This window comes from Eulemur rufifrons, chromosome 17, assembly GCF_041146395.1.
Source record: "Eulemur rufifrons isolate Redbay chromosome 17, OSU_ERuf_1, whole genome shotgun sequence".
Taxonomy (NCBI): Eukaryota; Metazoa; Chordata; class Mammalia; order Primates; family Lemuridae; genus Eulemur; species Eulemur rufifrons.
In genome coordinates this window covers 33,972,280-33,999,510 of record NC_090999.1, presented here as the reverse complement: position 1 = coordinate 33,999,510, position 27,231 = coordinate 33,972,280, and the positions used below count along the sequence as shown (strand labels likewise).

General features: G+C 39.2%; 2 protein-coding genes across 2 annotated transcripts in view; one reads left to right on the top strand and one right to left on the bottom strand.

Moving 5' to 3' along the window:
- ARL15 (ARF like GTPase 15) overlaps nt 1-27,231 on the top strand; it is a 399,577-nt gene that overhangs the window by 9,974 nt on the left and 362,372 nt on the right. The gene's annotated exons all lie outside the window — the stretch shown is intronic.
- LOC138398246 (large ribosomal subunit protein eL42-like) lies at nt 15,323-15,648 on the bottom strand. The gene has a single exon (XM_069492561.1). The coding sequence runs from the start codon at nt 15,645-15,647 to the stop codon at nt 15,327-15,329; it is 321 nt and encodes a 106-aa protein (XP_069348662.1). The 5' UTR covers nt 15,648; the 3' UTR covers nt 15,323-15,326.

The window sequence follows — 27,231 nt, the reverse complement described above, 5'->3', positions numbered from 1 at the left end:
TTTTTTCATTCACCCTGCCCATGAGCTTCATCTGTTTTGTGGCATGAATCAGTAGTTCTTTTTCGTTGCAATTGAATATTTTATTATATGAATGTATCATTATGAATTCATTCATTCTTTTGTTGGTGGGCATTTAGATTGTTTCCAGTTTTGGGATATTTGGCATAAACCTGCCATATATATTCTTATAAGTGTTTTAGTGGAAATAAGCATGCATTTCTGTTGGGTATCTATATACCAGAAGTGGAATTTCAGAGCATGGAGTGTATGTATATTTAGGTTTACTAAATACTGCCAAGCGTTTTTCCAAAGTGATTGTACCAACTGGACTCCCACCACTAGTGTAAGAGAATTCTAGTTACTACATATCCTCACCAATACTTCATATTGTCATTTAGGCATTCTGATTGGTGTGTACTCCAAAGAAATTTGAAGTTGCTCAGAGCTACTTGCAAATGTCCAGGCATGAGAATGATATAGTAAAAGAGGATTATAAGGCAGATTTTTTTTTTTTTTAATTGGAGAACTTATTTGACCCTATTCTGAGATTCTTATTCATTTGTGTGATTCATTTGAAAATTCTGACATGCTAAGGAGGTACCATGGGAGTCAATTGACCTGATTCTGTTCTTGGCTTTTCTACTAACTAAATGTGGAAGCTTGGGCAAACCATTCAATGTCATTTACATTTTTAAAAATTTTTTTGGAGACAGAGTCTCACTTGGTTGCCCCAGCTAGAGTGCAGTGGTATCATCAGAGGTTACTGCAACCTCAAACTCCTGGGCTCAAGTGATCCTCCTGCCTCAGCTTCCCCAGTAGCTGGGACTACAGGCACATGCCATAATGCCAGGCTAAGTTTTCTATTCTTAGTAGAGATGGGGTCTTGCTTTTGCTTGGGCTGGTCTTGAACTCACTGAGCTCAAGTGATCGCCTCGCCTTGGCCACCCAGAGTGCTGGGATTACAGGCGTGAGGCACTGTGCCTGGCTTCTCAATGTCATTGACATTGACTTCAGTTTATCTCTTTCTTTCCATTCTTTCTAATTAATTCTGTGACTTAAGTGATTATAAAGTTGCCTTTATATGCCTTTACACAATTTATAATTCATTTACTCAACTATAACTTTTCTATAAGCTGTTTTTGTTTTGATGCTGTTCTGGGCATTGGAAATATATAAGTGAGTAAGACATTAGCTTGCCCTCCAGGTGCTTATACTCCTGTATGATGAGAAATAAGCAGTTACATTTTGGGGTAGCATAGCCTGTGTGGAGGGGAAATAAAGGTTACTAAGGGTGCACATGAAAGGGGAACTTAACCTAGACTTGAAGGCCAAGGAGCACTTCTCAGAGTAGTCATTTTTAATCAGCAGCATCAAAGTTGAGTAGAGCTGGCCCAGTGACAGGCAGTGCTAGGGCCAGGAAGAGGTAACAGCTATGCATGCAGAGACTTGGGGCTGAGTAACCCTATGACTTCAAGGAATTCCCAACAGCTCTGAGTGGCTGGAGCAGGGTTTGGAGCAGTGCCTAGCACTGAAGCCACAGAGCCCAGCAGGGGTCACATCATGGGAACCTTAAAAATTTGCCTGTGGTGACATGGTCAGATCTGGCTGCAGTATGGTGAAGGAATTTAAAGGGAAGACAGACTGCAGGAAGACTAGTCAGGAAGATGTCCTGATCCAGAAATGAGCTGATGATGATCACAACTAGGTAGGGCAAGGATTGATACAGAAATGTAGATGGATTTAAACAACATTTAAGAATTGCCAGAATTTTGTGATTGGTTGTGGAAGAGGAGAATAGAAGAGATCTTAAGGATCATTCTCAGGTTTTTGGTTTGAGGTTTTTGTTCTGGTTATCTGTTACTGAGTAACCACCTCAAAACAATGGTTGAACACAATAACAATTTATTTTACTCATGGATCCGGGGGTTGACTGGGTTCAGCTAGGCAGTTCTTGTTCCAGATCCCTCATGAAGTTATGAACAATTGGTGGCTGGGGTCATCTCCAGACTTCTTCATACACATGTCTGGTATCGGGGCTAGGAATATTGCAACAGTTGGGCACTGGACAAGTGTGGCCTCCTGGAGCATCTCTGTTCATGTGTTCTTATGTCATGGTCTCAGGATTGTTGGATTTATATTGAAGTCGAAGGCTTGCAGAATGAATGTACCAGGAGAAACTGGCAGAAACTGCTTGTTCTTTTCTACCTTGTCGTCAGCACCGATGTGGCATTACTTCTACTGTGTTCCATATAAGGCAGTTACAAAGCATGCTCAGATTCAAGGGCAGGAGACAGACATCTCTTGTTGAAAGTAAAGGTGAAGGATTTATGGGCATGTTTTAGAACCATCATAGGCATTGAGGTGGCTAACGGTGTCATGCACTATAATAGGTAACACTTGCAGGAATGGGGGCGGGGAGAGTTTGATTTCAAAATGACTGAGTTTGAGCTGCTTGTGCAGAATCCAAGCAGTTGAAATTTCAAGTAGGTAGATAGAAACTCAGGAGTGAGTTTGGAGATGTAGTTAAAAATAATACATTTATTGATACTTGCTATGTGCTATACTATATTATTAATATCATTATGTGGGAGGCACAGTGCTAAGTATTTTTGATGCATTATTCATTTACTATTATAATTTTGGAGATTAGAAAACCGAGGCTTAGAGAAATTGAGTGTCATGTCCAAGACATGATGGAGCGAGAATTGGAACCAAGGTCTGGCGAATGTCTGAGCATACATTCGTAAGCACTTCGATGGCAACTGAAGCCATGGCCGTGCATGAGGGTTGGATTGTGCCAGGTGGGAAGGGAAGAACCTTGAGGAAGCTCAGTGGCTCAAAAATTGCTGGCACATTGTAGGCATGCAGTTTTATGGGGTCAGTAAAAGAACAGGAGCCTAAAAATGAGCCTGGAAGAAAAAGAACCAAGAGGTTGGAAGAAAACCCGGAGAGTGTGGTGTCAAGCAGGCTGAGGACAGTGACTATTTCTAGAAAGAGGAAGTGGCCTGTTTTGTTAAACATTGCCCAGAGATCATGGAAGATAATGAAGAGTGACCACTGGATTCACATCAGTGGTGACCTTGGCCAGGGCACTGTCAGAGACTTTGTGGAGATGCCGATTAGTCGAGGAGTGGAAAGTGAGGAAATTCTGCTGCAATTAAGCCTTGCAAGAAATTTTACCATGAAGGAGAAGAAAAGGACTGGAACTGCAAGGGCAGGAAGATTGAGGGGGGGTTTCCTTCTTAAATGGGACTAGCAGTGGCTTAATGCTGATGAAGTAGAACATGCAGTCATTTTGCTTAGTGGAACTGAAATATGGTGGGGTAGGGGTTTGAGCTGAGTAGGGCTGAAGAAACTGCTGTGAAGAACGAGGGTGAGGATGACCAGGGACGCAGAAGGGTTGGTTGCTGTGTGGTGTTGAAGTCACAGACCATGACTTAACAATGACACACATTTATATGGTTGTCATTTTTTTTTTCTTGCCTTTGTAGGTGTAGTTTCAAGAAGGTGCGCAGTTAGATTGATAAAGGCTAGTTTTTCCAGGGTGAATAGTTGGGTAGACAGTGGGGCAAAGGAATTTGGGACACCGGGAAGAAAATACTTGAAGTGATAGAACATGAAATCCGAGTTAATGGAAAGGAAGGAAGGGCTAATAAAAAGTAGAAGATGCAAGGGACTGGTGGTCTTGATGAGGCTGAGCAATAGGTGTTGTATAGAGTGACTGGTCAGAAAATTGGAGGGAGAAAATTCAAAGTGGTCAGGCAACAGGGCATATGAATTTAAGACTGCAGAGGTAGGATCTCTGAGGGGAGGCTACAGTGTGTGGCTGTGGCCAGCACAGGGTGTAAGAGATGGGGAAGTCAGGAGGCAGAAGAGGAAGTATAGCCAAGGTGTTGGATGGATCATTCTCGTGCATGGTGAAGTCACCAGGACCATGGCAGGGCTTGGGTTGGAGTGAAAGACTGAACCGGATATCAGAAATCCTCAGTGAGGGAGGGAAGTTTGGCCGACATCATTAACAAGGAGCCGTAGAAGACACTGTTTAGAACATCTTGTCCTGAGTTGTGAAGGGATAGGGTAGCCTAACCTGAGAGTGGAGGAGGGGGTGGCTGAGGGTGGTCTTGAGGGATTGAGTTCGGCCACAAGTTCTTAGAGGGTACATTTAACAAAGCTTTTGCAGATATAGAGGAGTTTCATGGTTTACTGCTGCAGGCTTTGGGCTGAACTGCCTGGCTTCACCAACTACTGTGTTACTTCCCAGTGCCTCACTTTTCTCATCCGTAGTGGGATAGTAAGAGGAACTACTTGGATTTATTGTGAGGATTAACTGAAATAATACATGTACTCTTAGAATAGTGCCTGATACTTCCTTCTCTGCCACCTCCTTTTGCTACTCATAATAGCAAAAAAAACCTTAACAGAGTTTATATTGGTAGATACTTTCTAAGGGCTTTATTTGTTTAATCCTTGCAACAACCCTGTGAGATGGGCATCACTCTGTTTTTCCTATGTCAAAACTGAGATGTAGAAAGGATAAGAAACTCGTTTAAGGAAATACAGCTTGTAAGTGGCAGAGCTGAGATCTGAACCCAAGAAATCCGGCTCCAAAGCCCTCCTTAATTAGTACTGCATAGTTACACACCACCACTGGGGCAGAGGGTTCTAGGGGAAGGCTAGGGCGGGCGGGGGCTAGAGTGACAATGGCTTGCTAGGGAGGAGGCACAGAGCAGTATATGGTAGGATAACCTTAATGCGAAAGATGTTTTCCTGAAAGAATTTCACCTAGCAGTTCCCTGGTTAGGGGTTGGAAGAAGGTGAGGCCCAGGTTAGTTGTGCTCTGCAGGGCCTCCTCATTCAGATAAATAAACCCATAGCTCAATTGCTGGATTCTTAAGACTCTCAGACTGTTTTTTTCTGCTAAGAGGTTGCCCTTCCAGGGGAGTTCTGGTCCAGGTGAGTGGGCAGACTGGACCCTCTCAAGGGACTCCGTTGCTGTCTGAATCTGTCACATGAATGGATCTCTTTGGAGGGCTCCCTGGGTTTGAGTCTCTGCTGGCATCAGGCTCCCAGGGCAGAGAATTGGAGGTTTGAATTGTTAAGTCCAGGAGCTAATAAAGATGGCCCAGGCTGAGACCTTGCAACTAAACTGAAAGCTGGTTGCAGGCCCTGTGTTGGAACCAGGAGGTTGTTTTGTCGTGGGCAGCCTGCTTAGGGCTGTTTGGTTAGGGCAGGCTGTGAAGTTAGCCTTCATATGTTATGTCTGGAGTAATTGTACAGTAACCTGGATGCAGTGTTAATAAAGCTGAGATGGCCTGCATGATCCTGACTTCTATCTAATTACATAATGGTCAGGGAGCATAGTATTGCAGAAAGAACAATTTGTAGTTGAAGAGTTCACCTTTTCCTTCCTGCTCTTACTTAAATCTTCTCGTCCTCCAGCCTTTCACTACCCAAACTGACTTGAAGCTCCTGGGGCTGCTTCTGGGGCTGCTTTAGACAGTTGTGCCTATTAAACGCTGCACAGAGGTAGGTGCCTGGCCAAGGGGGCCACTGGAGCTCAGCTTGTCGAGGTCCCCATTGTGAACTGGCACAGAGTGTCTAATGGGCTAGCCATGGCCTGCCACAGCCCTTTGCTCCAGTTTCTGTTACAAGACAAAACACATTGTTTCACAGTGCATGGCTGGGTTGCAGGCCTCTTAGTATCCCCAGAGCCTGGCACAGGTACACGTGGTTGGACTAGGAGGTTGCACAGAATAATGGTTAAGGCACTGACTTTGGAGTTAGACTACCTGCATTTGCATTCTAGCTGTCACTTACCTGCTGTGCAGCCTCTGTGCCTCAGTTTCCTCATATGCAAAATGGGCATAATAATAGTACCTACCTCACAGAGTTAATATATTAAATATATATAAAGCATTTAAAAGGGAGTCTAGTACTGTAAGTACTATAAAAGTGTTTATTATTATTGAATTGAAACTTTGTATATAAAACAAGGACCTATGGTAGTATTATACCAAAAGTTTCCACTCTAGTTCTGTTTATTTTTCTAATACCAACCTTTCAAAAATCTTCCTGCCTCTACCTAATAAACATACGACGGAGTAACTGGGTTAAAGATACTGCAGCTGCTCGTTGGTGTTTTAAGTGGCAGCTATTTTTGATTTATGGGGGTGAAAGGTCCTGGCAGGGCATATGGTGGCCCACATCTCTCCTCAGGCCAGTTCTGCTTACAGCTGTTACGTGAGTTTGGCTAAATGAGCTGACTCACTTTAAACTGAATAGGCAAGTTTTCTGAGGTCCTACTCTAGAGTATATGTATTTTTTGAACTTTAAGCTCCTCTTCTGTTGGAATCAAACAGCTTGAAATTCAGGTTTCTGCTTTTGAGAACTTTTCCCCCTAGCATGTGATTTATTGAGCGGCTCTTTTATCCCTTCTTCCTTTATGAATGTTCCCTGAGAGGGAGGGTGTTGTAGAGGAAGGAGCACTGGCCTGATTTATTGAGTAATGTTGCTTTTCTTGGTCATTTTGAATGTTTCCTGAATGTGGCTTTTTTCAAGTCACTGTGCTAGATGTAGAAAACCTCTTGTAATTATTGGATTTCTCTCTGTTTCACTTTATATTTATATAGAAATATATTCTATAATGTTCACTGATAGTATTTTCTTAGTGTAGTATGATTTTTCCCTTGCTTTGTGGGGTTTTCAAGATGATATTTTAAAGATTGGATCATTTAGAGCAGCAGTCCCCAGCCTTTTTGGCACCAGGGACTGTTTTCATGGAAGACAATTTTTCCACGGACCGGGGACGGTGGGGAGGAGTTGGGGGATAGTTTGGGGATGATTCAAGTGCATTACATTTATTGTGCACTTTATTTCCATTATTATTACATTGTAATATATAATGAAATAATTAAGCAACTCACGATAGGTTGGGGAACCCTGATTTAGAGGATCATTTGATTGCTCCTGGGTTTTCTTTGCATTTCCTGATTTTTTTTTTTTTTCAGGGCCCCTACTACCCTGGCTTGGGCCGTGTGTACGTAGGATTACTTTTTAAGCCTGAAGTGCAGCTCTCTTTATCATTTCTGTGGATGCAGGCTGCAATTTTTCTCCAGCCTAAGTGTGTAAGAAATAGATTCCTGTGCTAGTGTTATCTTTATTTGGGGAGAATACCTAACTATATTGGTCATTTTTGTAAATACTCATAGGTGAATATTTTCCATTTCTTGTCTTCTGAGTGATTACTGTTTTATCATAAATAATTATGTGAGCTTAATATTCACTTTGAATAGTTTCGTAAAACAGACTTAGTAAAAATTTTCTCATTTGATTCCATGTTGAGAATAGATCCTCAGTTGCTGATTCTAAAACTCTTCACATCAGATTCTTTGTAACACAAAGGAACACACGTATAATGAAACAATTTGCTTTAAAAGTCAAAATTATAAAGAGGTTTGCAAGATGTGATGTATATTTTAATTCTTTATACAAAAGTCTTGAATAAACCATGGTAAAATGCATATGAAAAAATGGAGATGAATCAGGATTTATAAAAAGCTCATTGATGATTTCTTGTATGTCTTTTTTTTTTATTTCAAAACACTAAGGGGGTACAAATGTTTTGTTACATGGCTTGAGTCAGGGCTATAAATGTGCCCATCACCCCAGTGGTGTTCATTGTACTTGTTAGGTGGGTTTTTGCCCCTCTCGTGCTCTCCCCTCCCCGCAGTTGATTTCCAATGACTTTTACTTCTCTCTGTGCACTTGCGTGCCCATCAGTTAGCTCCAATTTATTAGAGAATACATGTGGTATTTGTTTTTCCATTCTTGAGACACTTTGCTTAGGATAATGGTCTCCAGTTCCTTCCAAATTGCTGCAAAAGGCATTAATTCATCCTTTTTTGTGGCTGAGTAGTACTTCATGGTATACATATACCACATTTTGTTAATCCACTCATGAATTGATGGGCACTGGGTTGATTCCAGATCATTGCAATTTCGAATTGTGCTGCAATAAACATTCAAATGAAGGTGTCTTTTTGATAAAATGACTCTTTTCCTTTGGGTAGATACCCATAGTGGGATTGCTGGCTTGAATGGTAGGTTTACGTTTAGTTCTTTGAGAAATCTCCATACTGTTTTCCATAAGGTTTGTACTAATTTGCAGTCCCACCAACAGTGTATAAGTGTTCCTTTCTCTCTGCATCCACACCAGCATCTATTGCTTTTGGACATTTTAATAAAAGCCATTCTAACAGGAGTAAGGTGATACCTCATTGTGGTTTTAATTTGCATTTCCCTGATAATTAGTGATGTTGAGCATTTTTTCATACGTTGGCCATTTGTCATCTTCTTTTGAAAAACTTCTGTTCATGTCTTTTGCTCACTTTTTAATGGGGTTGTTTGTTTTCTTGCTGATTTGTTTGAGTTCTTTGTAGATTCTGGGTATTAGCTCTTTATCAGGTGTGTGGATTGCGAATATTTTCTCCCATGTAGGTTGTCTGTTTGCTCTGTTGATTATTTTCCTCTTTTGTCTCAAAGAAGTTCTTTTCGAGTACTTCCCCAAATCCAGAGGGCATAAAGTTTATCTCTGAGGCAAAGATTATTTATCCTAATTGCTTTATATTATTGCACTGGGTGGTAGTAAAACAACAGCAGCAGCAATAACAAATTATTACGTTTCTAAGAGTGAATGTGGGTAACATTTTCCTCAGTGTTCAAAATTAACAAGGACTTATGTTTTAGTAAATGACATTTTAATCAGTGTTTATTTGCCTGAAATGAAACAGTCACTGTAGATCCTTAATTTTAATTCTGTTATATAGCCTTGTGTTAAAATACCTTGCTGCAGCAAGAAAAGGACCTGCTGGCTTTAAATTTTTAAAAAATTTTTAATTATTATGGATACATAATAGTTGTATATACTTATAGGATACATATGTTTTGATAATAGGCATACAATGTGTGATAATCAAATCAGTATAATTGGGGTATCCATCACCTCAAGCATTTATCATTTCATTTCTTTGGATGCAGGCTGCCCAGCCTCTGGTAACCACCATTCTACTCTCTGACTCTATGAGATCAATTGTTTTAATTTTTAACTCTGACATATGAGTGAGAATATGTGGAACTTGTCTTTCTGTTCTTGGCTTATTTCACTTAACATAACTCTCCAGTTCCATCCTTGCTGTTGCAAATGACAGGATTTCATTCTTTTTTATGGCTGAATAATATTCAACTGTGTACATGTGCCACATTTTCTTTATTCATTTGTTGATGGACACTTAGATTGATTTCAAGTTTTGGCTGTTGTGAATAGTGCTGCAATAAACATGGGCATGCAGATATCTTTGCAGTATACTGATTGCCTTTCTTTTGGATATATACCTAGCAGTGGGATTGTTGGATCATATGATTGTTCTACATTTAGTTTTTTGAGGAACCTCCATATTGTTCTTCATAGTGGCTGTGCTAATTTACATTCCCATTAACAATGTATGAGGGTTCCCCTTTGTCCACATTCTCACCAGAATTCATTGTTGTCTATCTTTTTGATAAAAGCCATTTTAACTGGAGTGAGATGATATTTCATTGTAGTTTTGATTTGCATTTCTCTAAGTAATGGTGTTGAGCATTTTTTCATATACTTGGCCATTTGTATGTCTTCTTTTGAGAAATGTCTATTCAAATCTTTTGCCCATTTTTAATCGGATTATTTGGCTTTTTTCCTATTGAATTGTTTGAGCTCCTTATATAATTATCTAGTTATTAGTCTTTTGTAAGATGGGTAGATTACAAGTATTTTCTCCCATTCTGTGAGTTGTCCCTTCACTTTGTTGTTTCCTTTGCTGTGCAGAAGCTTTTTAGCTTGATGTGATCTCATTTGTCCATTTTTGCTTTGGATACTTGTGCTTTTGTGGTACCACTTAAGAAATCTTTGCCCAGACTAATGTCCTAGAGCATTTCCCCAATGGTTTCTTTTAGAATAATATTAATAGTTTCATACTTTCAGGTCTGAGATTTAAGTCTTTAACCCATTTTGATTTGATTTTTTTTGTATATGGCGAGAGATGAAGGTCTCGTTTCTTTTTTCTGCATATGGATATCCCGTTTTCCAAACACCTAGGTTTTAAAATATTCCATAAAGTAGGAATGTCAGAATAGTATTGGGAGAAGAAAAGCCCTACTCTTCTTTCCTTCCAACCTCTTTCTCTTCCTTTCTGACTTTTCTTACTCAACAATACTTATTGAGAGCTTATTGTTTGCCAGGTATATGGGCATCCTAAATAATACAGGGGTGACTCATTTGGCTACCAAGACTATAGCTTGTGACATTGAATATAATATAGTTCTTTGCTTATGGTAAAACCTCAGATGATGGGCTAGAACAGGATGGACAACTTTTTCTGAAAAACATCAGCTAGTAAATATTTTAGGTTTTGAGGGTAATATAGTCTTTGTCCCAACCTCAATTCTGCCATGGTAGTTTGAAAGCAGCTATAGGTGATAGGTAAACAGATGGGAGTGGCTGTGTTCCAACAAAACTTTATTGGCAAAAACAGGCAGTGGGCCAGAGTTGCCCACAGATTGTAGTTTGCCAACCACTGGGGTAGTAGAGTAACATTTACCTCCTCAAGGAAGAGAGGCAGTACTGCATTATCTTTCATTGACGCTGGAGTTTTGGTTTCTGTACTTGGAGAGTACCTTTTAAAGGAGGCAGTATGCTCAGTGGCTTTAGGTATTAAGAAGGTTATAAAGTCTTTTGTGAATCTGCAGAAGGCATACCTACAATGAGAGGGTCAGAATCACAGGAAGGCAGATATCGGTTAAGGGTAAAAAGCAACTCTCAAGTTTTGTTCATCTGCCTTGAGTAGGAAATGACAGAGTAGAAGCTGGCTCCCCACCTGTTAGGAACATTATAGAACAGGTTCATGCATTTGAGTGAAAGGTTAAAGTAAATGCAAGGTTCCTTTCAACTTTTTCCATACTTCTCAGTTGCTCCTAGTGTGTCAAGCAATCCTTCTCTGCTTTTCCATGAGTTATTTAAAAAACATTGTGATGTAGGGGAGTGTTTGGGAAAAACTCAAGCCATGTTGTTTCTCTGCTCCCACACCACGGCAATCATCAACACAGAAGACTTCTGTGACCAGATGTGCTCTAATACCAAGCAAGCAATTCTGCAGCAGCAACCAGCTGGATGTCCTCCAAATTAGTTCTGACACTATCTACCCAGAGTGTCGGATCCCTCAGTCCCCAAGATGGCCTCCTCTTTCCCACAAGTCCAGGCTTCTCTAACTTCTGACCAACTAGCTTCACGTTAGGGTTCCCATGACCCTCTCTTTGGATTCTGTTAACTTGCTAGAGCAGTTCACAGAACTCAGGGAAACACGTTTACTGGTTTATTACAAAGGATATTTTAAAGGAAACTAATAAACAGCCAGATGAAGAGATTCATAGGGGAGGTATGGAAAGGTCCCTCTTGCAGGAGCTTCTGTCCCCATGGAGTTGGGGTGCACCACCCTCCTGCCATGTGGATGAGTTCTTGTTCACCTTCTGTCAGCCTCCATGTGTTGAGCTCTCCAGAGGCTCACTCCAACCCTGTCCTTCAGGAGTTTTTTGGAAACTTCATTGGTTGTCTGTGTTTGAAGTATAGACCGTGTGTTGAAATATGATGGGACAAAAAAGGTATAATCTAAACTTAGCAAGATTTGTCCATTATTTTTGGCCTCCCTGGGCAGTATTCCTTCTTCCAGGGTATGAGGCACGACCCTTTCTGGAATTGAGGGTCTTATGACCCCAAATCAGATTAGAGTCCTGCCTTGGGCAGGTGAAAGGAGGAAGGAGAAGATCAGAGAGAGAGATTCTGTTCTTGAGGCCTGCTCCTGGGGCCTAAAGCACCCCAAAATTATAACAAAAGACTGTAACAAGGGTTATTGGAGTTATGAGTCAGGAACTGTGGATGAAAACCAATGTGTATGTATAATCATAATATCACAGGGAGGAATTCAAATGTTTCTATTCATTTAAGCAGTGGATTTTTTTTTTCCCAACTAATTTTATGCAGAAGTATAAAAAAAGTGATAATGGGATTTTTTTAAAATTGATTATTGATGATACTGACTTATACTATGTGTTTATCATTATTCAGTGAGGACAATGAAGAGGTTGAGGAATATAAAACCTGAATTTAGACATATGGTTGAGTACTAAGTTTGTTTTCTGGTTCATTTGGGTTGGCATTTTATTCCTTCTTTTTGGTGTGACATTATAGAAGAACAAGAAGGGGATTCCAACAGAATCATAGTTGCAAATGTTACAGATTGTAGAGTAGTTCACTGTGCAATCTTGAGTTTTTCTTCAGTCAGAAAGCAAAACACAGGTTTTCTTCTGAGGCTTGATTTCCCCTTCCCTCCAAAAGTTACTGTAGCAGCACGAGGTAATGTGTGGGTGGTTTCCAGCGTGTTAACATTTCATATAAGTACATTTGAATATGTATTTTTCTTCATTTCAGTCTCTAATAAAAATTCAATTTTCATTTAAAAACATTTTTTGAATATCTAACTGCCCCTTATGCAACCCCATTTGCATGTGTCTGAGGCTAGTTAACTCTTTATTTTTTTATCTGAAAAAACAGGCCTAGAAACACCCACATTGCTGTAATTGTGAGGGCTGAGTAAGATGAGAGTGTAGAAACACTCAACACTTAGTAGAACCTTAATAAATGTCATTTTTTTTTCTTCTCCTGTGACTTGCAAGATAATCAAGGCCATCCTTTTAAATTGAATTGTGTGTGGTTCCACTGGTTTTCAGTAAGTGTGGTTGCTAGATATTGTTCACCATCTTAACAGAATGCTGGAATAGGAACTCTGTCCTCAGAAATGTAAACTACTCATCTGAAAGGAGTGGTCTTGTGAGGGGTTACAGCTCACCCTTGTCTGATTCCATCTTCTGGCCTGAGAGTAAAGAGAGAAGTTTGGAGAGATCCACCCTCCTGACAGCAGGTAGAGGGCAGGAATTTAAGAGGCTTGCTTTTCTACCCATCAGAAACATGGGCAATGAGTATACAGCCTTTAGTTATTAGAGTTTTATATCAGCCTTTCCGTATCTGTCTGTCTCCTTTAGTACTTAGCAGTAAAACCCACGTGAGGAGAAGGGCCAGCGTACACACCTTTGGAGAAGCAAGGGCGTGAACAGCAAGGAAGGGAAGGAGGGTGGGCTTGTGCCACTTGGCAGCCATGCTTTAGGGTAGGGGTAAAGAGTAAATCTACAAGACTTAGGAATAAGTGGTATCCCTTGAAAAAGAAAAGGAAAATAGGCTAAGACCTTGGGGACAAAAGTAGGTAGATCCTACAACCTGAGTTGTGCACAGGGAGTCCCGGGACTTACGGAAAACCCCAAGTAGTTCCCTGACCGTATTGATTGGGGTTATTTGTCTTCAGCAAGTGTAAGACAGTGGTGTGGCATATGAGTGTCCGAGCTTGGGGGTAGCAGATGGTGAAGAGTGGCTCAAAGAAACTGACCCTGAAGCCAGGCCCCAGAGGGGAGCCTGATAAGATCCTGTTCTGTTAAGATTGCTCTTGAACTATTAAGTAGTTCTAAGCAGGAGGTGATAGGGCCCAATTATGTGCTAAAAACTTGTTCTGGCTAATGAGTGGGGAATGGGTTATATAGGGACAAGAGGGGAACCAGGAAGACATGTTGGGGAGACCAGCCCATGTGAGTGGCTTGGTTTAGGATTTACTAAGTTTGAGAAAATGTCTTCTCTGGTAACCACCTGATGCTTACATATTTGATTCAATGGGGTTAGTAGTTTCAGTATTATTGCAGTCAGCGCTCTGTATCCACAGCTTCCACATCCACGGACTCAACCAACCATAGATTGGGAATATTCAAACAAAAGCAACAAAAAATGACAATACGACAGTAAAAAATAACACAAATTAAAAAACAATACAGTATAACAACTATTTACATTGTATTAGGTATTATAAGTAATCTAGGATAATTTAAAATACAGACGAGGATATGCATTGGTTTTATGCAAATACTTTACCATTTTATAGTAGGGATTTGAGCAACTACAGATTTTCATATCTGCAGAAAGTCCTGGAATAAATCCCCCACCGATACTGAGGTACGACTGTACTGTTTTCACATCTGAGGACCAATTATTGAAGTTCAGGGTGGGTAAGTTTTCTAAGGTCTCTTCCTGAATGGTTCGAATCCAGGTCTGTTTAACCTCAAAGCTCACCTTTCTTCCCTCTCCACAGTCAGAAAAACAAAAGCCCAGATTGTCTAATTAATAAGCAGATAGAAAGTTTTTTGACCCTATAAATGGTTGTTCGATCATGCTCTCCTGTAATCAATGCTGTTTTTTTGTAGTGTAATAATTTTTATAAGTTAATATGGAAATACTGATTTAGTAGAGGGCTTGGCCATTTGAACATTTTGAGGACTTTAAATATAGATTGGACAATATAGGAATCATGCTCACAAAAGTGGCTTAAAGTGATAAGTTCAAGGAAAGAATCCATAAATGGCAATTTCTAAGGTTTTAGCAGAAGAGCAATGCTACAAACTTGAGTTAATTTAGTTATATCAAAAAGGAATGGGAGGGAGGGAGCGGAGGATGAATTCATATCCTAGAGAATTAAGTAATTATAATTTTTCTTATGGTTCTAAGTGATGTTGCTCCTAAGTGTCTAATGGGCAATGCATGGGAAAGTAGATGCCTGTCACTATAAAGATTATAAAAATTAATATTGAATATTAAAACATTGAGTGATAATTGATAAAATTTTACGTAATGTAGACTAAAACCTCTTTAGTTTAAACATAGTACATTGCCCATCTGGACGATATTGTGAGGTCTGGCTAGCAATGAATGTTCGGTTTTTTGTTTTTTTTTTTTTGCCTCAAGTATTGGGTCTGTTGAGGCAGAGTGCTGGGAGCTAAGTTCTCTGGCTTTGAAATGTTTCCTCCTTCAGGGAATGTCAGAGTTGCTGTCCTGGTTTACAGTATTTGCAGTGAGAAGTCACAGGGGTTAGTCCTGGTAATGTAGATGACAGGAGAGTATGAAAAAAGGTCTGAATCCAAGGTGTCCGTAGAAGCTGATGGCAGAGTATATCCTCTGGGGCTTCCCAGTGGCTGGGGCACTTTGGTGCAGATGCTTAGAGGAATTGTGTGCCTGGAACATAGTAGACACTCAATTAAAAAAAAAACACACAAATCTGGAGCTTACTCTATTTCCTAATTGTAATTTATTTATTTATTTTTAACATAACCTCAGGATTTTATTGTCTTCATAATAAAACAAAAGACGCTTAGAACTGGATCACTTGGCCCTTTCTCTTCTTATCTCCTCCCAGTTCGAAATGCTTGCATCTCTTAATAGCCAGCATTCTCTTAGATCTGCAGTTGGGCTCGACACACTCAAGCCTCAGCACAATCTTCTTTGTAGTTTTAGCCTTTTTCCGGAAAATCTGCTTAGTCTGCCCACCATAGCCACTCTGCTTCCTATCATAACGGCGCTTTCCCTGGGCACACAGAGAGTCCTTGCCCTTCTTGTACTGTGTCACTTTGTGGGGTTGATGCTGGCCACATTTCTTACAGAAAGTCCGGCGGGTTTTAGGAACGTTCACCATGTTTGCGTGCACGCTATCGGCAACGAAAGAAGGTATTTCCTAATTATAATTTATTAAACCCTCATAGTACCCTATGAAATAGGTACTACTATAATCCTCATTTTATAAGTGACAAATTAAGATGTAAAGGGATTAAGCAACTTGCCCAGGATCCCACAAAGAGTAACTTGTATGGCTAGGATTTGATTTGAGAAAGTCTGACACCCAGGTCTATGCTCTTATATGCCTCCCTGGCTGCTTCTCTATAAATATTTGTGGACTATTGCATGTCTAATGCTGTGACTTTTCATGGTAGAATACTGTGTTTGCCTTTGCCAGGGATTTTGGAAGCAGAGCTGTTGAAAACTTTTCTGGCATCCCTTTTTTGTCATCTATAATATTGTTAGAATGACCACATCTGCTCTCAAAAATAATAGTGCCCCCAATCTACCCTCCCCCACACATTCTATTATTTTTTTCATAGAACTTGTCACCATGTAAGATGATTTATTTGTTTTTGTGTGCCACCCCCCATTGAGTGTAAGTTCCATGAGAGCAGGGACTTTGTTCACTGTTTAGTCCCCAGTACATAGGACACTGCTGGACATGAACTATGTGCTCAATACAAATACGTGTTTGTTTAATTAATGAAGAGAGAGTTAATGCCAAGTTCATTGGTGCCTTCAAATTGATCATCTGAAATCCTTGAGCCTTTCAAAAGGATTGCTGCTCCATCCTACACTTACCACACTGAGGCATCAGTGTGGTAACCGTGGTCCCTAACCTTTTTGGCACCAGGGACCGGTTTCATGGAAAACAATTTTTCCATGAATGTGGGTTGGCGGTTGGGGTGGGCCGGTGGAGCTCTGTGGCCCAGTCCCTTACAGGCTACTGACTGGTACTGGTCCACGGCCCGGGGGTTGGGAACCACAGGTCTAGGAAGTTACAATACTAAGGCCTAGCTCTTCTAGTTGTCACGATGTATGGAAAATTCATGATGAGAAAGGCCTCTTACCAAGTTAAAAAATATGCTGCAGGCCTCCCAGAATCTGTGTGCTCTTGAAAATCTTTCACTACTTACAAATCAGAATTTGGCAGGTTTCTGCCCTGCATAGGAGTTGGTGTCTATATTCAGTGTTCATTGCCCATATACCATATCCTAGCTACTTGTGTTGGCAGGGAGAAGGCTTATATGTCTAGATAGGTTAGAGGGCCACAGGGACTTGTCCAAAGTGTCATTTGGGGTAAGTGACATTGCATCAGCATGGTTTTTTTTAATTGGCCTTTGGTAGTCAGAATATTTGTTGAATCATAAAACCTATAAATCTGCTTTACTCAGTTTGTTTGGCTTTATTTGAAAGTACTTATTCTTAATGGTTAAGAGCTTGGCCCTTGAGTCCAAAAGACTTGGATTCAAATCATGGTTCTGTTATATACCAGCTGGTATCTGTTCCCTCATCTCTAAAGTGGAGATAATAATACTACTGTAAAGTAGAATACATAACACTTCCATTTAACTGGCTTAAGTTAAATGAGATGCTGTTGTTTCATTTAATTATTTCAACCACTGTATCAGGTAGGACTGGAATTGGTTGGAAAATAGTGGCTTTGATAGTTTTATTTTTTTCTCAAATAAGTGCAGAAGTCGTTAGGGCCCCAAGATGCTTCTGCCTACAGTGTGTAGATTTTAAACTCATCCAAAATTGATGCCAGAGCTCCTGCCATCACTTCTGCATTCCAGATAGTGGGATGGAGAAAGGGTGGAAGAACAATGTGTTTCCCTCCTGGAAGATTACTAAAAGTTTCTTATTATATTTCATTGACCAGAATCTGGTCATATTGCCATACCTAGGTCAAAGGAAACTGAGGCAAATAATTTTTTCATTTAGAAACAAACTTCTCTGCAACTACATTCAGCCATTCTTCACACACCTGTAATCTCTCCTCTGGGCCTGCTTCTTTTGGGTTTTTTTTTTTTTTAGCAGGGTGGTTATTCTCTGCTTTGTATTGATATATCTTTTCTTTTCCAATAGTTGCTTTTTACTCATACTTCTGGCTTCCTCGTAAATTTAGGTTCCTGTGATTCTTCATGGTCATGAAGTTATTTAATAGCTTTTCTTTTTGTATTCTCTCAGCATCACTTTGCACTGCTGTCTCATTTTCTCAGTATTTTTCAACTCAAATTTTGAAGAGAGAGAATATGATTAGGCTAGCTTATCTCTTCCTGCAAGGCCATACCAGGGTTGTTGGCCAGCATAAGGTAGACTGCCTGCTGGTTTAGTCAGCTGTAGCACCTTGTTTATGGCTCTTTGCATCTGAAAGGGTGGAGAGGCAAAACAGACTCTATAATGTGACCATGCTTAGTCCTTGACAAATGGAAATTCCTTTGGCAGGGAGTTAGAGATAAGTCTTAAAATGAGGATGCTTTGTATATTAATATGAATGTATTTTAGGAATTTCATAGTATGTGAATAGTTAATAGCTATCAATGACTGATCTCAGATTGAGAAGTGATTACTTGCAGACTAGGAGGGTGTTCACGGCATGCGCCAGCAGCCCTCAGATGCTCGCACATTGTGGGCTGTTTCTTGCTTTCACTTGCAGTTTTACTTTTTTCTGGAATTCCCTTTTTTTCTTCTGTGCTACCTCACACCCGGCTAACTCCTAATCTTTTAAGACTCAATTTCGGAAGTGCCTCTCTAGAAAGTCTTTCCTGACACTCTTATAATACTGGGTTCACTGCCCCTATTCTGTTTCCTTAAAACTCTTTTTTTGTTTATTTCTTGTGTGCTGAACACATTTATATTGCACTTGTCTGGCTCAAGTATGTTAAATTACTGCTCTCTCCTGAGCTAGAAGATCACTGATACCGGGTTTATCTATGTGTACTTATTGTTTATCTAGCAGTGCCTGCTACATTAAAGATGCTCTGCAAGTGTATGTTCGTTCGTTCGTTCTTTCTTTCTTTCTTTCTTTCTTTAGATTGAATTTTTTAATCCCCAGTGCCTAATAAAAAGTGAAGGAATAAATTCTCCAAAATATTAGTAAGTGGTATTCATTATTTTATCCTGGGAAATTAGAAGGGTATTTCTTTTTCTCTGTCCATACTTTTAAATCAGAATTTTCAGAAAGAGAATTGTTCTTCCCCTCAGCATTTGAGCCAAAATCTGCTTTTGTTTGCGTATTACATGGGATTTTTAGTGATGCTTTGTAGAAAATTGGTGACAATTTTGCTGGGATGAAAGCTATAAATGCTGATATGATGATTTATGCTTTCATTGGGTTATTTTTGCTACATGACTTCTCAAATATCTGTGGTTATTTCTGTTATATGGCTTTTCAAATCTTTGTGATTGAATTTCACAGAGATAATGTGCTAACATTTTTTTTTTTTAACAGTTGAGGGCAATGATTCCTTTTTGAATTACTGATTGAACCTTTACATATCCCATCCATGGACAATTTTAGATTGCTTGAGAAGTATAGAGGCTCTTGGGATGCTGGTGGCACTATTACAACTAAAAACATTTTTGAACATGTCGAGAGTCCAATTTTATTAGCTTTGCTTGAGATGCAAATGTTTCTTTTCAGGTTGATTATTACCATCCCTTTTCCTAGTCTGAAGAAGCTATAAAATAGAAGTTGAGGAGCAAAATCCTTCACATTTTGTAAATAAAACCTCATTTTATTTTGTAATGAGTTTTTGTAAAAAGTTTCTTTTTTCCCATTTGGGGAAAATTACTTTCAGGCATACTAAGAGAGTTGCTAAATAATGCACTGTTAATGTTTTCAGTGACAACACTAACAGAAGGAGATGCCAGTTCTGAAGGAGGTGGCATTCCCAAGCGTCTATTTCCAGTCTGGAGGAGTGACTAAAGCATAATGACAGACGCGACCTTCATGCAGAGAAGGTTCCACCCACGCAGCATTTTGGAGCTCCCATGTACCTTGGAATGGGTCTTCGCCCTCCACGTCCCCCAAATCCTGCATCTTTGCCTCCAGCTCATTTGTTCAGGGGTGCTGTTGAGAGAAAATGCTGGATTTTGGTTAACCTTATTTGAAAATAGATGATCTAAGCTAGGGTCTCATTTCGAAGGGGTTTTATTGCTCCCCTACCCCCTTTGTTGTCTCACCAGTTTATTGTATTACTCCCAAGACTCTGAAGAGTTGATTTGGCTATGTTAACTTTATTTTCATCACAAGCAAAATTATAGGGCAGAAAATAAGGAAATATGACTGTCCTCTTGCTTTATATCAGGATGAGGGATCACATGGGACATCAAAGTCCAAGCTATCAATTATATTAAATATTAAAAAAAGCTCTCTTACAAAAGGAAAATTGTTTTTTTCTCCCTCTGGAACTGAAATTATACTTTGAAATCAATTTTTTTGGACTGTATAGTAAATAACATTTATTTTCTGCCATCTTGTTGAAGATTTTTTTTTTTCTCCTTTATTTTCATGCTTACCTTTGAAATTTCTTAGGGAAAACAACAGTAAACTGTAAGTAATCACCATTTAATTTCAAATTGAGTGTTCTTTTTCTTTTTTTTGTATTACTCATTTTTTTTTCTGTACAGCTATCTTAACAGATTTTACCCAAGCTGTGACTTGCTTTTGACACATCTTTTTTGTGCTCTCATCACATGAGGCAGCAAAGAAGATGAGTTTGTTTTTGAAATAATATTCTTCTTCCTAAGGCAAGTCTAGATGTAGTTTTGTGAATGCTGATTTAAAAGCTACTGGGTCAGAGTTTAATCTGGGGAAAAGATTCATTTTTTTATTGGGAATAATTAGCTACTTATCTTTCGTTTCAAGCTATGCCTTATGTCCGAGGGGTTTACAGTTAAAATAGGTTCTTACAAATAGAGCTATACAGGGAGATAATATTAAGTAACTATTTTAAATTACCAGCTTGTATATCATGATCAAAGATATTTTGGTTATGCTTTTAAATATCTCTTTGTATCTGACTCCCACTAATTAGAGGGATGAGGCCATCGTGGAACATTATTGTTAGAATGAGTTTGGAGTTTGGGCGATAGACATGCCACTTGGTCTGAGGTCGGATGTTCAAGGATAAGGCGGTATTTGTAAGGATTAGAGGTTAGAGAGAAAGAATGAGGTAAGAAGGCTAGTTAGAAAAAAAAGTTACGCAAAATAAGTTGAGGGTTTTCAGGGTAATAATTTTGACATCTCAATAGCAATACTTGTACATTTGGGAATGTGAGAAGGAATGAGTAGAAAATAGGTTTTTAGTAACTAAAGAATAAATTTCTCCCTTTTAAAAAGATAAAGCTCTTAAAAAGAGTTATTCTCTCATGTAAACACTAGAGCCCTTTCTTATGGCACTGTTTTTAAAAACAAATATTGCTGTGTACCAGTTAGGCTGAGAGAGACACACAGCAGTCTTTAAAATCATTGGAGGTTTATTTCGATTTCATGCACAGTCAAGAGGAGGAGAGAATGGCAGCTCTATTGTCATCCACATCTCTGGAGCCACTCATCTATCTGTGGGTTCCACCTCACCTGTCCACCATTCTCATTGTGCCCTCACAATCCAAGATTCTCACTGAAACTACATTAAATCTCAGTGGCAGACTGGAAAGGAAGTAGGAAAGGCAGAAGAGCAAAAGGGGGACCTTCTTAGAGTCCTTTCCCTTTAAGCATCTTTCATTTACGTCTCATTTCAGAGAACTTAGTTACAGGACAAGGCCTACCTCCAAGGAAGGCCGGGAAATAGTCTTTTATTCCAGATGACATAAAATAAGATAGTTATGTTTCACTTGGGGAAAATAACTTTTCCAGCTTGCTCAGAGAATTGTTAAATAATTCACGGTGATGTTACAAAGGTACATCAAAATAATTTCTAATGGTGGATGGGAAGAGTGATGTTGGGGAAGGTGATGAACGTTCTCAGTCTTCAGCTCTGAGGATGCCAGTGGCATTGCCCCGGGGTGCTTTCAGTGATGTATTTCACTCAAAATAAAGAAATCCAATGGTGTTACCATAATAATCACAGTGATAGCTTAGTAATAGACACTATCGCCAATATTAAATCATCAGTCATTTGTTTTGAGCAATACCACCGTTGAATTTTGGGAATTTTTTGAAAGTTTAAATTGAATTTAAGAACTTCACCCAACAGATCTTTTGAGTTTGACTTTTTTTCCCCCACATTATTGTAACTTATATTTTGAATGTCTATGCATGTAGCCTTTGGCTTTCCAATCTTTTCCTTATCAATTTCCTTTAATCATATGGAGGAGTCCGGTTTCTTATGGATATTGTCTGAAGAGGCAGGAGCCTTTGGCGGAATCAGTCTGATGGGACTTACTGGCCTTCATAATGCATCTTTGGAAGCCTTTTGTCTACCATGGAAATCCAGGGATCCTATATCTGTTTCCTTGACATAACAGATAAAACCATGATTGCTGAGCTTTGTGCCAGTATAAACCTTATGGTGAAGCTTTTACTTGTCAACAATAAACCATAATAACAATGTTAGACTATATAAAGTTAAGATTATTTTGACTACGTACCAATTTAATGTTCTAAAAATATTCCTCCAGTTAAAGAAAGGAAAAGAAACCAATACTCATGTTTGGTATGCACGGTAATGTGAGTGGCATGCATTTTAGGAATCTGAATTTGATTTGGGAGTGAGAAATGAATTCTAAATTGAGTATTGCCATTGATATTCTGAGACATAGGATCTTAGTTTTTTCTCCAAATTCAGCCCATTCAAAACTTCCAGCATTTAACTATGAGCATTTCCTTTCTACAAAGGTTTCTTTTCTATCCACTATAAATAAGGATTATAGACCTTTATGGTATAATAAGAATTGAACTCAAAAAGTAAGTGCTTATAAAACTGTAGCAAAGAATTTATCATGAAAATTGGATATTAGAGCAAGATTTAAAAGAAATGAAATTGGGGCCGGGCGCAGTGGCTCACGCCTGTAATCCCAGCACTCTGGGAGGCCGAGGCGGGTGGATCGCTCGAGGTCAGGAGTTCGAGACCAGCCTGAGCAAGAGTGAGACCCCGTCTCTACTAAAAATAGAAAGAAATTATATGGACAACTAAAAAATATATATACAAAAAATTAGCCGGGCATGGTGGCGCATGCCTGTAGTCCCAGCTACTCGGGAGGCTGAGGCAGTAGGATCGCTTAAGCCCAGGAGTCTGAGGTTGCTGTGAGCTAAAGCTGACACCACGGCACTCACTCTAGCCTGGGCAACAAAGTGAGACTCTGTCTCAACAAAAAAAAAAAAAAAAAAAAAAAAAAAAGAAATGAAATTAAGCCACTACAATAAATTACATTCCTTAAATGATACTATTGTATTAGAGGGTGAAGTGTCTGCTTTATAGTCCTGTGATAAAGTGGTATGCCCCATACTTTATTATACCTGTCTTGTTTGAACTAGCCTAGAAAAAAGCAGATAGAAGGGAAAAATTCAATCACTTGCTCATAAAGCAGTTGTTAGAATATATCAGATTTTCTTTAAAGAGGGAAACAAGAGCAAGGGGAATGAAGCCAGTTCTTTGGTACAAACATTTAGTTGTACTCTCTTCTTATTTTAATCTTATAGAGAATGTCTGATTGTATCCAGATCTCATTTGCTGTTTGTAGAATTGGCATTTACACGGTAAGCAATGTATATTTTTGTGGTACCAAATGTTGTGAAAAAATAAGTGAAGAACCAAGTGTTGGAAAGCATGTAGAGCAATGGTAGCTGTCCTCCACTGCTGGTGGTACTATGGATTTATATAGCTACTTTGGAAAATAATAAAGTGAATAAGAACATATCCTATGACTGAGCAATTCCAGTCGAGGGATATATACCTCAGGGAAATTGTTGTGTAATTACAAGAAGCCTCTGTAGGGAATGTTCCTAGCAGAAGTATTCATAAAAGCAAAATGTTAGAAACAATATGAATGTCCATCAATAATAGACTGGATTAAATAAATTATGGAATTTGAATTTAATAGGTTATAATGCAGAAGCAAAAATATATGATCTAAAAAATTTGTATGAATTACAGCTTATAACAACGCACACCTCATTCATATTAGTGAATGAAAGAAACAAGTCACAGGAAAATACACGGAGCATGATTTCATTTCTACAAAGTTCAATCACAGCAAAACTAAGCAATATATTGTTTTAGAGTTACATGTATACCTTTATAGGTAGATAAACTATAAAGGAAAGCAAGAATTTAGGTTGTAGTTACCTCTAGGACAGCAGTCCTCAACAGGGGGTGACTTTGCCCTCCAGGAGATATATGGCAATGTTTGGGGAACTTTTGGTTGTCACAACTGGTGGTAGTGTTGATATACTACTGGTGTCTAGTGGGTTGAGCTAGGGTATTGCTAAACATCTAAAATGTGCTGGTTAAGCACTTAAGAATTATCTGGCCCAAAATGTCAATTGTGAGGTTGGGAAACTCACAATTCGAAAGGAATAGAGGGATTGGGAAAAAAAATTAAATAAAGGAGTGGAGAGAAGGAAAAGTGCTTTAATAGTTACAGTAATATTTTAGTTCTTAATCTGAATGGTGGGCACACAGTGTTTGCTTTATGTTATTCTTTAAACTACATATTTGCTTTATATACTTTTTGTATGATATATTTCACAACACAACAAAAAAGAAATAAGGTGTTTGGGGATTCCCGCCCCCCTCTCCCCCCCAAGCCCGTGTCAGTTGACTCAAATGCCTTGATCCCATTTCTTAACTCAGGAGTTTGGGGTTGTATTTACGTGGATGACCATTAAAGGACTTTTCTAATCTTAAGTGACAAAATGTCTTGACATTTTCCCTTTGAGGGCCCGGGGAGGGGATTCTGAGAAACTAGACAGGAAATACAGTGATAGTTAATATTTACTCCTAAAGACTAAATTATTTTCGAAGTAAGGGCTTAAAAAGCTTTATATGAAGTTATTTTGTTTACTCATCCACCTTGCACAGAGGCATGCATATATGTGTGTACAAAATGCATAAGGAATTTGTTTAAAATGAATAACGTGAGAGTTCTGAGAACAGATAGGAGCACAATTTATAAGTTCCTTGAGGGCAGGAACCCTGTCCTGTGTTTGTTTTCATATCTTTCACAGTTCCTGGCACAACATCTGGTACGTGGCAAATGCTCAGTAGCTACTTGTTTGATTATATTAAAGTGAGCATAATTTTCTGTTTTGCCTTAGTTTGGATGTGAGAAAAAACAGATTTTCTTTATTTCTTCTGTCACCTTTTGTTTTAGCTGCTTGTCTCAGGTAAGTGTGTGTCCCCCGTTAGATGAATAGGTTACTTGGGAGCTAAACATGTTTTTTGGTTATTTTATGTGAAGTTACTTTGTATGTTTTTCTGGATCCTCTGAGAAGCAGAGGCCAAGTTGGGGTTTGACGTGCAAGAGATAAATTGGGGGCATGTCTGTGGGGGTAAAGGGTGAAGACACAACGGAAGGTGTAGAGAGCCTTCAGACCACGCTGTGGGTGTGACGTCTGTGAGGGGAGCGTGGGAAGGAAGGAGGGTTGAGGAGGAGGAATTTTAAACGGCAGTGTGGTTCTGAGGAAGCCTTGGTTGGGTAGGTGGGGCCTCCCTGAGCGAAGTAGCCTGTTACTGCCCATTACTGGAGCTTCATGTTGGTCAGGAAAAGCCCTGATTCAAGGACTTCTCCATCTCCAAGCTCAGGCACTAGCTGGCAGCCCGGCAGAAACACAGCCTCTGCTTGAATGCCCTGGAGGCTTCTGTCAGCTGTGCTTCTCTAGAAGGAAGATCTGAGTGGAACATCATCATGGCTGCTGCAGTAAGCCAACACAATAGGGTATTTGTTTGTTTGTTTGTTTGTTTGTTTTACTGATTTTTTAAGTTTTATTTTTAATTGACAAATAATTTTTGCACATATTTATGGAGTATGACTGATGCACCATACTGCCCATGAATCATTCTGTATTTACCTGGATATGTTAAGTATTGGAAATATTTTCTAATTTCCTCAAAAAATCTATTCCACCATTTCTGTGTCTTTTTTTTTTTTTTTTTTTTTTTCCTTAACGACACCAATTGGACATCAGACTGAGGTGGGGGGTGGGGGAGGGGATGGGGGTATGCCTACACAATGAGTGCATTGCGCACCGTTTGGGGAGTGGTAACACTTGAAGGTGCTGACTCAGGAAAGGGGGGGTGGGGAAAAAAAATGTAACTATTGTTTTTAACTTGCACTGTTCACTTAATAATTTATCATGAATATTTCCCATATTATTTCATATCATTGTACAAGAAATAATGTATACATTATGAGGACATACTGTATCTAACAAGATATACTGTTAGACTCTTTGATTCTGTAAAATTAAATTGAAAAAAAAAAAAAGAAAAAAAAAAGGGTATTTGTTAATACATCTAGAACCTGAGAATATTGGGACTGTTGATGTCAGGAATTGTATGCATTCAGCTGTAAATATTTACCACTTAGCCTGGGCCTGAGACCTTGTAGATGTTCAGTCTCTGCTTATTTAATGAAGAAAGTCTGGTTGTAGACTCATTCTAAGGCAGGTAAAAATTGTCCCTAAAAGGGGAATGTGACAGTCTGAATTGTGCCCCACACAAAATTCATATAGTGAAACCTTGATCCCCAGTATGATGGCCTTTGGAGATGGAGCCTTTAGGAAATAATCAGGTTTAGATGAGGTCATGAAGGTGGGGCCCTCATGATGGGATTAGGGCCCTTAGAAGATAGAGACATTGGAGGGTTTGCTTCCTATCTCTCTGTCTGCCATGTGGGGATACTAGAAGGTGACTGCCTATAAACCGCAAAGAGAGCCCTCACCAGAACCTGACCATGCTGGCACCCTGCTCTGGGACTTCCAGCCTCCAGAACTATGAGAAAATAAATTTCAGTTGTATAAGCTACTTTGGTCTTTTTTTTTTTTAGGCAGATTAACATGGTGTGGGGGAAGGATATCTTATGAATTATAGATAAAGAACATAAATCAGAAAAACTCATATTAGCTCCTGTCAAAAATAAATGCTAAGTTCTAATCAGAAAAACTCATGTTAGCTCCTGTCAAAAATAAATGCTAAGTTCTAAGTAAAACAAAAGGTAAAGGAGGAAATTTAAAAAGATTATGGATTAGTTTATGGGATGAGAAATAATGTTAGATTGTTGACCTGAGGGATTTCCCCCCCCCCCCCCCGCCCCTGGGTGCTTTTAACATTAATGACAAATAGCAGCTGGTTAAGCACTTAAAAATAAGGAGCAAAAAACCATATATTTTACATATTAGGAATCTGTAATCTGAAGTGAGCAAGACCAAAATGGAACATGTGTAGGACAGACACACTGAGAACTTCCAAGGTATAAAAGCAAGTATGTTGTATATAGGTGAATGAATATTGAACCTTAACCATTAAAAAGTTTAATAAAGATCATGACTCAGAGACAACAAAGGATATCCTGTGTGTGCTGTCCACCTTTTCTACAAGGTTTAGAGTAGGCAGACCTTTCTGTAGACACTAAAGGCAACAATGCTTATTTGGAGGGGCTTAACTCAGGAAGATGAGGAAAATAAATCCTACCTCAATCTACTGAATTTAGGT